This window comes from Centrocercus urophasianus, unplaced genomic scaffold (assembly GCF_019232065.1).
Source record: "Centrocercus urophasianus isolate 14NV4802_14NV808 unplaced genomic scaffold, USGS_Curo_1.0 seq_16, whole genome shotgun sequence".
In the NCBI taxonomy this organism is placed as follows: Eukaryota; Metazoa; Chordata; class Aves; order Galliformes; family Phasianidae; genus Centrocercus; species Centrocercus urophasianus.
Window position 1 is genome coordinate 29,305,907 of NW_024884711.1, and position 12,248 is coordinate 29,318,154.

At 35.7% G+C, this 12,248-nt stretch overlaps 1 protein-coding gene across 3 annotated transcripts in view; it reads left to right on the top strand.

Annotated features, from left to right (window-relative positions):
• Positions 1–12,248, top strand: part of MALRD1 (MAM and LDL receptor class A domain containing 1) — a 207,557-nt gene that overhangs the window by 88,118 nt on the left and 107,191 nt on the right. For all 3 annotated transcript variants that reach the window (XM_042817546.1, XM_042817544.1, XM_042817545.1), the window contains exon 26: positions 10,300–10,545. In XM_042817546.1, coding sequence (XP_042673480.1) covers positions 10,300–10,545 — 246 coding nt within the window. The remainder of the gene's footprint in view (positions 1–10,299; positions 10,546–12,248) is intronic.

Consider the following 12,248-nt stretch of genomic DNA (forward strand, 5'->3'; position numbering starts at 1 on the left):
CCAGATATACCCTGAGAAATGTCCAAGTCTTTACAGTGCATGCTATTGGCTCCCTACTTCTGTCAAAAACAGTCATAGATATTTATTGCAAATGAGATTTGTATTTTAAAGCTCAGCTTTATATAAAGATTACCCCAAGAGGAACACTATCTGAGATTTCCTATTCCTTATTTTTTTATGTTTTCAGACTCTATCTACTTAATGGTAGATGCAACTCCCTGTGGCAACATTGGAAACTCTAAAAGTTCTGGTTTTGATTTTCAAGTATGTTCCAAAACACTTTTATGATGTATGTAATAAAAAAAGCTACTAAAATCTCAGGAAAAAAAGAAAAGACATCAGGGACAATTTCTTGTTGTAACTCAAATATATTTTGTGAACTTTGTAGATTCACCAGTTTAAGATAATGGTCTAAATTCAACCTTGTAGTACCCCATCTTTTCTATATCAGCAATTTTTGCTTGTCCTGGACCAAAAAACCTGCATTCTTTCCTGAGGTTTCCAACTTACAGGCACTATTTAACAGTATTATCTGTTTGGATCATTGCTTGAAATGTGGACTTAGAAATCAAAATATGAAATGTACTCCCTCCAGAACAGAAATGTTCTGAGTGGCCAAATAAGGGCTGTGTAAAGTGCTCTGTGGTCTAACTATATAAATAAGTCAGTTCAAATTACTGTGTTGATCAGTGCAAAAATTTGGACTAGACTTCTCTGCTTGTATGCAGAGGCAAGGATTTTAGCACATTTGAAATGCTTATATCCATGGCTAAAATTTCTTAGAGTCATTTGAGTTGGAAGGACCTTTAAAAGGTCATCTAGTCCGACTACTCTGCAATGAACAAGGAGAACTAGAGATTGTTTGCTTAATTTTTATAGAGAACAAGTTTCTTATTTTCTACAACTTAATAAAAGATTAACTACATTATCTTTAAGAACATAGGAATAGACATTGTGGATAATAATTAAGTTCAACTTTGACTTGTATCCTGTCTTCAACACTATCAATGAGATGTGGAGGAAGATCCAAAAGAGGCACATGATGCATCCTCCTAATGTTTCTAATATTTCCTGTTTAGAAGACTGTTTTGCAAAGATATATCCTTTGTGGTCACTTCTTAGTAGTGGTAGAGGCAGGATTTTCACCTCAGTGAAGTTGGATGGTGGTATTCTCTGTCACTTAACAATGAATTTCACTGCCAGTCACAGAATCACAAAATTGGCCCAGGTTGGAAGGGAACTCAAGGATCATGAATCTCCAATCCCCTGCCAAAGACAGGACCACCACCTCCCCATTTAATATTAGACCAGGCTGCTCAGGGCCCCATCCAACCTGACCTTGAACCTCTCCAGGGACTGGGCATCCACAACCTCTCTTGGCAGCCTTTTCCAGCACCTCACCACTTCATAGAAAAGAACTTCCCCCTGACATCCAACCTATATCTTCCCTCCCTCATCTTAAAACCATTTCTCCTTGTCCTGCAGTTATCAACCCTTTCAAAGAGTTGACTCCCATCCTGTTTATAGGCTCCCTTTAGGTACTGAAAGTCTGCAATGAGGTCACCCCGCAGCCTTCTTTTCTCCAGGCTGAACAAGCCCAGCTCCCTCAGCCTGTCTTCATAGGGGAGGTGCTCCAGGACCCAGTTACCTTTGTGGCACTCATCTGGACCCTCTCAACAGCTCTCTGTCTTTCTTGTACTGGAGGCTGCAGATCTGGATGCAGTACTCCAGATGGGGCCTCACAAGAGCAGAGAGATGCAGTCACCTCCCTGTCCCTGCTGGCAACCCCTTTTCTGATGGAGCCCAGAATACCATTTGCTTTCTGAGCTGCGAGGGCATACTGTTGGCTCATGTTAAGTTTTTCATCCATACGACCCACACATCCTTTTCTGTAGGGCCACTCTCAAGGACCCCTTCTTCCCGTCTCTATAAATACCTGGGATTACTCTGGCCCAAGTGCAAAACTCTGCACTTTGCCATGTTGAACCTCATCAGGTTCACCCAGGCCCACCTTTCGAGCCTGTTGAAGTTCCTCTGAATGGCATCCTTTCCTTCCACTGTGTCAACCACACCACTCAGCTTGGTGTCATCAGCAAACTTGCTGAGGATGCACTCAATTCCGTCATTTATGTCATTGATAAAGATGTTGAAGAGCACCAGTCCCAAGACAGACCCCTGGGGGACGCCGCTAGTTACCAGCTTCCACTGAACACAGAATCATTGATCACCACCCTCTGTCTTTATTTTCTTTTTGTTTACCCCTTTTCCCTTTTTACCCCTTTTCAGTTTATTTATTTTTTATAAATACTTCATTTTCATTATATTATTTTATTCAAAATATCTCATTTTTAATTATACTTGTTTATTTAATCTCTTTCTAGACATCATCACTTTGGGCCCACAGTCTTTCACTTGTTTTCCCTGCTCTGACCAGGCCAAAGCAATTTTTGAATATAGAACTGCAGTAATACTGTCCTGCACCTTTATGCTGCATTTATTCAGGACGAAGACATTAAAGAGACACTATTTTCGATTCAAGACATTAAACTCAAACTGAATTGACTCTGGTAGATAATACTATGGGAAAACATCACCTGCATTTCCATGCAGGTTACCTGAGGACATAGAAAGTAAATTCAGGGAAGGAAAGCTCCAGGCAAATTTTCTTCAGCTGCATGAATCCGCTATTACTCAGATAACAGCTGCAGAGGTATAATGCTCACATCCAACAGAACTCATGGCAGAAGTTAAGGATGATGGCTAATACCATATGAAAAGTTTTTTTTATTATTTAGTCTGTGTTTACTTTAAAGATCTTTCTATTTCTTTTAAGGACTTTACTGCAATTAAGATAATGGTACAATTTAATATTCTATGTGGTTTTCAACTTTTTTTTGTGCAGATGCTTACTATTGCATATATTTGCAGCATAATGTATTGCACATTACACTATTACTTTGTCGTCTTCTAATAGCTATCTTTTTAATTGAGTATGAATGCAGTATTTACCAGTTCTCTATTTATGGTTTGTCTTTTAAGGAGGCGTTTCTGATTATGTGGAACTGTAAGAAAAACTTGTTGCCTTCCAATAAGTCAATAGTTAATGCAGCTGTTTAAATTCTACTTTTTCTCATTGCTTTTCATTCCAGACTTTTCCATTGGTTGTTTGTGTACTTGTTGAACAATATAGTTTTCAAGCCCATATTTGTTGAGTATCATGCAGAGCAATTTATGAAACCAGATAGGGAATGAGCAGACTTTTAAAGATATGGTATCACAGCTTCTTTTGTTAGAATCATAAAAGCCTACTTCAGAAGTGCTTTTCTACAAAAACAAACGTGATGGCCTTGTGGATGATATGGTAAGACAAAGTGTTCATCAAAGAAAAAAGAGGTATATGAGTTTCAGTGAATAAGACCCAAAATTTAAATGTAGTATTTTTCATGAGAATAATCCTAACTATACTATCTTAAGTGAAACTTCTGTCTCTCTTCTCACAATGAGGGAATAATCCCCTCAGTACCATGGATATTACTGTTCTGTAGCTGCTGGGGCCAGAGATGGATTCATACACATCATAAAATTGCTCCCTTTGGAATCAATTTCACTGAAACATCCTTATGTGATTCTGTGTTGGGAATTTTAGGAGTCATTCACTAAAGAATGACTTCCAGGTAGATGATATACTTTGGTCAAAAAGTTATGCCAGCCATGAAGCTAAAGTACTAAGGCTACTATAACAGAGGGTAGGCATAATACTTTGCTTCCTTTCTGAAGAAATTGCCTTGGACTGAGCTCGTGAGTTTTGAGAGAAAGTTGGCTTCTTCATGGAGGTAAAGAATTCTAAGAATAAAAACCTAATAAAAATGCTAGTCTGAGAGCTTGGTTATTCGAATCTGTATCTGAAACTGCATCTTGAATACTGTGTTCAGTTTTGGGCCCCTCGCTACAAAGAAGACATTAAGGCCCTGGAGCATGCCCACAGAAAGGCAATGAAACTGGTGAAGGGTCTGGAGCACAAGTCTTATGTGCAGTGGTTAAGGGAACTTGGATTATTCAGTCTGGAGAAGAGGAGGCTTCAGGGACAATTTACCACTCTCTATGACAGCCTGAAAGGAGGTTGTGGTAAGGTGGAGTTCAGTCTTTCTCCCAGGTAACTAGCAATGGGAAGAGAGGGAATGGTCTCAAGTTACTTCAAGGTAGGTTCAGTTTGGATATTAGGAAGAGTTTCTTCTTGGAAAGACCAGTTAGGCTTTGGAGCGGGCTGTCAAGGGAAGTAGTGGAATCACTGTCCCTGGAGGTGTTTAAAGAAAGGGTAGATGTAGTACTTAGGAACATAGTTTAGTGGGCAATATTGGGGGTAGGTGGATGGTTGGACTAGATCATCTTGGAGATCTTTTCCAACCTTAATGATTCTGTGATTCAGTGTTCTAGCTGTATATGGTGAGTATAAAGCATGATCTACTGACTTATGAATTTGGGAAAATCATGAAAATTTTAGGAAAATGTTAAGAGGGACTTTTAACTGAAGACCAAAAGATAGTATTCTGGTAGCAGTTGAGAAGGTTACTGATTTTATACAAGGTATAGGAATTGCTTGAGGTTGTTACCTTTCATAACACTGAACTGGATTTTGTCATTTGAGTAATTGGTTTTAAGACACAGGTTCCTGTGAAGTGGGATGAAACCATTTCATCAGATCTCCCTTTCCAACAACTAACTTGTGTTCAAAAAATGCAGCTAAAAGTAAATATATACTGAGTTGAGGTATAGTTAATAAAGCTATAATTGCTTTGGGAAATAAATGTGGTGTTGGATTGGACTAATAGTAAATGAGGACGATCAATAAAATTTAATTTTGTATTAACATTTTTAACAGTAATTTATTCCTTGTCACAGAAGTATAAGGAACACAACTACTTAATCACATTAGTCACTGTATGTGGCCGAACCATGATAGTGCAGAATCTCACCTAAAGCAACTTATGCTGACTTTATATTTACAGTTTTTGCCCTCTCTGCTTTTGCTATTTAGGAACAAACATGAATTTTACACAGAGGAAAAGGAAAAACTGACCATGTTGAAAAATTTTAAGATACTGAGCAATAACAGTTTCTTGGTAGCTTTCACTTTCGCCAAGTTGTTCTTATTGAGCTTTCATGTGGACGCAAAAAATATTTTAATCATCATATTTTGTTCAACTCACTATAGCATTGTGTTTGATACAGGTAGAAAGTTCTGTAATATAGCATGTTGAATGCAGTAATCCTGGAATTTCTTCCTTACGAAACCGGAGATGAAGGATTCATATCCTCACCCAGCTCTTACTGAAGTATTGCTGATGAGTTTAAATAGTGCTGTTTTTAAATTCTGTAATTGTTTAAGGAAATTACTCTAAAAAATCTACTTACTGCAGTTCTTTCATATTTTCATTGTATGTGTACGTAGCTGAGAACTGGCTGTGAGTACGTGGCTGTGTCACAGAATAGTTACATCTTAGCGTGTTGAATGGATGCTAAATAACAGTCCTTTCCTAATGAGTAGTACTTAAGTACTAGCAAACATAACAAAGTACTCTGTCATGAATAGAGGGGTTGAGGTGGAACAGTAATGGGCAACCTTGATGGAATTTCTTTGACAGTTTCTGCTTCTGACAAGGAGTATTGCTAGATCTGGTAGTTGGAAAGGAATTCTCTTGTGTTTAAGCATAGAAGTGAACAAAACCTATCAAAAAAAAATCTTAAATTCAAATGTTTAAACCTAATGCTATTAAAAACATTATATTCAAAGAAAGAACTGAAAATAGTGTAGTAGGTTTAAAGTCTTTTTGTTTTCAGATCTTCAAATTGTGAAAGTCTTTAATAATTATAACTTCCAAAGCTCCCCTTTGACATGAAATGTTTTTTTTCACATTCCTGTGCTGAGAAGTCATTACTACTATACATCAGCAGGTGTGGTGAAAGCATTTTACTGTGTATTTCAGTAATACTGATGACATATTTGAGAAATGTTCCCGTTAACTTGGTTTTTTTTTTAAAAAAATACATACAATTCAGCCATACCACAATGTCAACTTGAAAAAGAGTGACAATATACCACTTGTTGTGGGAAAATAATCAGAGATCTAAATTATTTAGAGAGCCATTATCCCTGGGATGTCAGACTCTTAGTCTGCTGATTAATTATTCTGGCCTCCATACCAGATTATGGTTTTACAGGAAGTCTAACTGGTACACTTCTAGCCACACAAAAGCAAGTAAAATCTTTTGAAGATATCTTGAAATATACCTAGCTTTTCAAGTCTAAAAAGATATTATTCTGAGAAGTGATGTCATTGAATAAGATTTTAGTGTGGGAGATAATAGCATTGAATGCATGAAGTTTAAAAAGTACAAATGTATTTTGGAATATTCTTATCATCAGTCTATTCCTATCTAAGACATGATCTATCTTGCAGGTGATTTTAACATAAAGCTGAAATACAGAAAGAATTAGAAAAAAATCACATTAATATTACAGAAATTAAGTATAAAATGATTATGACAGGAGACATAACTAATGCACTCACAAATAGAATCAATTCTGCGTTCTTCTAGGCATTTTGATCTCGTATGTCTTCACCAGTTAAATTATGATGCTAAATTTGTTTCTAGTAAGCAAAGGTATGTAGAAGACCAACTCCAAGAAAATTGTAACTTAAAGGAGAAATGTGAGATTTTCATCTCTACTTGTACATGCTATAAGCAATGATAAAAATTTAGTTATTTTATACATTCTTTTAATTATGAAGGCAAGTTAAGATATGCAACTGCTTTTTGATTTTTAAAGCATTACTATTATTTTAAAATCTTAGTAAAGTAGTTTGTAGTTGAACTAAAGCATGTTTCTTGGAAAAATTATCAGTCTTTTAATCAAGACCTTAAATGATTGAGAATTTATCACAGTCCTTCATTATCTATTCAATTGTTAATTTCATTGTTTAATTTTAGCTTGAGTTTCTCTGTCTTTTCCAACTAAATTTTTATTTTCTTTTCTATTACAGTAATACTTTCTCCTTTCAGAATGTTTGCCTACTGATAGGTAATTACAAAACATGAGGTATTTCTTCAGCTTGTCCTAATAAATTACATTAATTAATCTCAATTTGATCAGTCAATATAAGTGTGTAGTCAGACAAAGCCTTTAAAACCATCTATGAGCATTCCAAACAAATATGACAACTTGATTTCGTCACTGAGTGAAAATGAAATTGATACTTTTTTTTTTTAATGAGAAATTAGATACATGAGTTTTTATTCTAAGCCTATAAACGCTATTTGAATGAAAAATTTTAAAAGCTGATGCCTATTTAAAAAAAAAAAAAAAAAAAAAAAAAGTGAAACAAAAGATGATACAAATCCTGTAGAAGAAATAAATAATTGCTGGAAATTTGGTGATAAAATAATAAAAATATATCTTTGCTGGTAAGATTTTTCTAGGCTGAAATGCAGGATGATCATCAATCTTTTACAATCTGTTAAAGGAGAGTGAAAGAAAACAAGTGCAGTCCAAAGTCTCAGTCCTCCAAAGGAAAAAAAAAACAACAAGGAAACATAAATGATGCTTATGCATTAATGGAGTTCATTTGTTTTAGAAACGTATTCAGGAAAGTGCTAAACACCCTTAGCTGTCCATCAACTGAACACCAATTTCATTATTAATTTTATTACTTCTTTAATCAGACAGATGTTTATATTTCCATTTTATTCTTATATATACATGTATATAATACATAATATCCAAATATTCTTATATATCCATATATACGTGAGTTTTATACACACATATACATTTTAAATTTGCTTTAGGGAAAAACGTCTACACTAATAATCTTTAAGAAACTCAATTCAAAGAATGAAGTTACTGAACCTTGCTAAGCAGAAGTTCCCCTCAAATAAATATTCCTATTGTGCCCATGGACATCTATATAATGAATTGTTTGCATTCCAAGGATTAAGGAAGAAAAGTAGGAAGGAAAAGGCAAGGAGCTGCAAAAAACTTTTCTTATAGGATTATTTCTCCTTCCAGTTATGAATCTTTACAAATACGGCAATTAAACAGAAAATATACAAACTATGGAAGCACATCCAGAAACAAGTCACGTTACAGCCTCGGGTAGACAGTGTAATATCATTCATTACACATGCTTGAATAGATTCATTCATGCCAGGGTTTAAGATGGATTTTTCTTTTGCTTCAGATAACAAAGAGTTCCACTTTTCAACTCCACTTTTTTCAACGTTAAATTGGAAGCAGTGCTCTAAAGGGACTTCAGAATGCAATAGGTATCACAATTATTGATCACGATGAATGGCAAGGAAAATAATTTACAAGCATGGACAGCATCTTAAAATGTAAATACCTAGTTTGAAGAAAAAATAATTTTATGCTTAAATTCATGGCACAGTCTCCTAAAGCGAATGAAAGGGTTATGATAAACAGCTCCTAAAAATGGTGCCATCTAAATTAGGCTGAGATTTAATACCAATTTTCTGTTTTTGGGGAGCACAGATAATTGAAATTATAAAGACTGCTTCCGTCTAAATGTTTTTATGTACACAGAGCCTGCTTGCCAGTAGGATGTCAGCTGAACTGAGGTGTGATTGCCAGGTAGCTCTTCTCACAACTTTTCTCTATAGTTTGTACTTACTACTAATGATTGATAGAGAGGATAAGTTTCTGATGGACTCCAAATGTTTTGCAAGTTGCAGTAATTAGATTCCAACTTATGCATTGATGTGATTAATGTATTATTTTGGACAGGATCATTTTCACAGATTTTGTGTTAATAAAATCCATATTGATATTTCTGGATCCTTTTCTAGGCAGAATCTACTTAGTCTCCAGCTGTGGAGACCTTTGCCTGATGTTCTTCATTCTTCTAAGCTCTCATCAGTCTTATTCTGGTTTGCACCCATCTGTTCAGGATTTTTTTTCTTCCCTCTCTAAGTTAAAAGCTGTATCATTTACAGTCTTCTAGATCAAATATGGTCAATACTTTCACCTTTTAAAGTACCCAGAAATGAAAATTGTTTCCCTAGAATGGATATTAGGCGTTTCTATGGCATTCTAATATTTCAGGATGCTTTAATTTTTTTATTTCTTAAAGCATGTGTATTAGGAGATTTTTTAATATAAAAAAGAGGGACTAACCTTTGTTTTCACATTTAGTGATTCAAGATTTATTTTTGCTTTATTCAAAGCCTACAGGGAAGAGGTTTGATAACGCTCTTCCACTTTATTTGGGGTATTTGCAATTTACATTCTGGTTCAAGCCGACTCTGAGATGCTGCTAATACTCCAACTGATTTTTTTTTTTTTTTTCATTTTGCAGTATGCCCGTTTTTTTGTTCCCATGATAAAACTCAGCTTTGGATCACCATCAGATACTTCTTTAAATGAAGTCAGTGGTAGAGGAAGTACATTTTTAGTTTTGCGTGATTTTTATTATCAAGTAACTAACTCTTCCTATACCTACACAGCTTTCATACGCGTGCATGTTATATACATGTGGTTATGGACTAACAGTCCTGCTTGTAAATAGAACTCTGCTTGTGCATTTATTTCTGACAGAGTAGAATGGAATACGGGAATGAGGATTCCTTTTTGGAATTTTGTGTTTGCCTTCTTTCGTGATTAGATAGCATACTGTAGGGACTACTTTTTATACATAGCCCTGCAGAAACTGATCTGAAATGAAAACATGAAGCTTGGAAATGGATGCTGTGAAATGAGTCCTCCAATGTTTAGGCTGTACAATAGCAGAATTATCCTTCAGTAATGCTGGGACTACTGCACAAAAACGACAACATCACCCACTGAACTCTTTTACGAAAGAAAAATCCATTAAAAGGCAAACCTCGGTAGTTAAAGCATAAAAGCTTTTTCTTCCGAATTGGGGCTGATGAATTAAGCTCATCTTTGCAGCTAAAATGGAATGGCTTAATCCTACACCACATGAAAGGAGAATGTCACCAATTAAGTCAGACTAGAAAGCTTTGTTAGTGAAAGAATGCCTGGCTGGAACTTGCCCTCAAAGGCTTTACAAGGAAAAACAGCCATTTATTTAGGCAATCTCTTGACAAAATACAAAAGAAATAAACTGATAATGAATTGGCACTTCTGGGGAACCAAAGGATTTTAATAAAACTTCTCTGGACCACCATCCTTCTAAATACCTAACTCTCTGCAATATAACCTTCCAGAAACCTTACTGGGCAGTGCGATTCACCAAGACACCCCTATTCTTCTCTTTTCAGGCTCCTGCTCACATGGCTATTGGCAATGTCAAAATGGCAAGTGTTACAGACCAGAACAAAGCTGTGATTTTGAAGACAACTGTGGGGATAATACAGACGAGAGTGAATGTGGCACTTCCTGCACCTTTGAGAATGGCAGATGTGGCTGGCAAAATTCCTTGGCGGACAGTTTTGACTGGGTGCTGGGAGCTGGCTCGTCACAAAGTCTGAGACCTCCCAGGGACCACACGCTTGGAAACAGAACTGGTATGTTGTCACAAATGCAATGTAATTGTCTTCATGGAGTTTTTCTTATCTCCATTCAGAGGCAGTGGGGGGATTCTACATGTCTTATTAGGGTGTCATATTAAATAACTTGAATGCATAATGTAATATGCAGATATTAATTACTGCTGTAAAATGACTTTAGGTTAGGGTAAATTGATTCTCAGTTGTTTCTCCCTGGGGTACTGTTGTACAAGTAAAGCAAGTCAATTTGTAACTTGTTGAAGAGAGACATATATTCTGGCTTTGCCAGCAAGGGTGAGGGAGCTCAGCACTAGATCCACCGAGTCCTATCCTCCAGTCTGAGCACATTTCCTGGAAGCCTCAGTTCATGTTAGAACAACACACAGTGTTGTTCTGAATGCAAGGAACAAGCAAACAAAAACCTACGACAGCCTATAATATATTACATACTGATCATTAATAATTTTGAGTGTTAATAATTATAAAATAATAAAGAATTTTTTCACGGGGTATAATTTCTTCCTGATAACTGGTTGAATATGATGAATGCTTTTTACCTTCTTTATACTCCTTAATCATATTCAAAGTAGGCCATAATGAGAGATGGAAAATGGCTGTTTAGGAGTTAAGAAACTCACTCAAAATAATGAAGCTACCAATAGCAACTGTTGAAAATTCTATTTTGAGTAATTTTTAGTAAATAAAAATATATAAATAGACCTCCCTTGTCAGTGACAGAGTAGCCACATGGTTTCTTCTGGAAAACTACCAAATGAATTCTTCTTTTCCTTGCTTACAGGCTCCACGCCTTCATCCTCTCCCTGTGAAGTTCTTATAGTCCAGGCAAAGGTGTTACTGAAACTGAGCTCAGGCCTGATCTTAAATTGAAATGTGCCATAGTAAAATTGAGCAGATATTTGGAAATGTATTTAGAAGTTCATGAGTATTTACATGTACTGCTGAAGGATAAAATAATAATAATAATAAAGTAGTAATAAAACCAGAAATATGGAAGGACACAGTTTTTTGCCTTTTACAATATCCAGGTGTGTTACAAGACAGGTTTCTGCACCTCTGTGGAGTTTATCATGACAGAACTAACAGATCGTTCAGCTCAGTTGTTAAAATATTCTCACATGGAATAGAGACTGCAGTATTTATTTGTCTTTGTAGTCCTTATACAAATAAAAAGAATTTTAGCCCTTGCTTCTGTGAGTTAAGTCTGTCCCTCAGACAAGTTTCCGTTCAAAGAGGACTGTGGAAGTTGTTGTTTTGTGTCTCCCTCTAAACAGGTGTTAGCATAAACATCAACATGCCAAGCACTCAAAATAGCCACAACCTCTCTGCAAACAACAATGCCATGATAAGGCATGCTTTTAATCTCCCACAGTGTTTACTTATGTGGCCGTCTTTAACGCAAGTCATAGCAGATGTGGAAAAATAAGCTTTCATTTGTTTTTTTCTAAGTTTATTTAAAAATAAAACACTTCTCACAAAGATGTCACTGCACTTATTGTGTGTGTGATTGGCCCAGGGAGGAAGAAATTTTCTCATCCTGTAATATAATGTCAAATATTTATAGCTGGAAATGAGCCAAAGAGGTTAGAATGAACACATTTTAGTCCACGGGCTTTTATCTCTAATTCATAGAAAAATTTAGACAATATGAAATTATAATTTGACAGTGTACTATTTATGCAATGATTATGCTTATGTGCCCT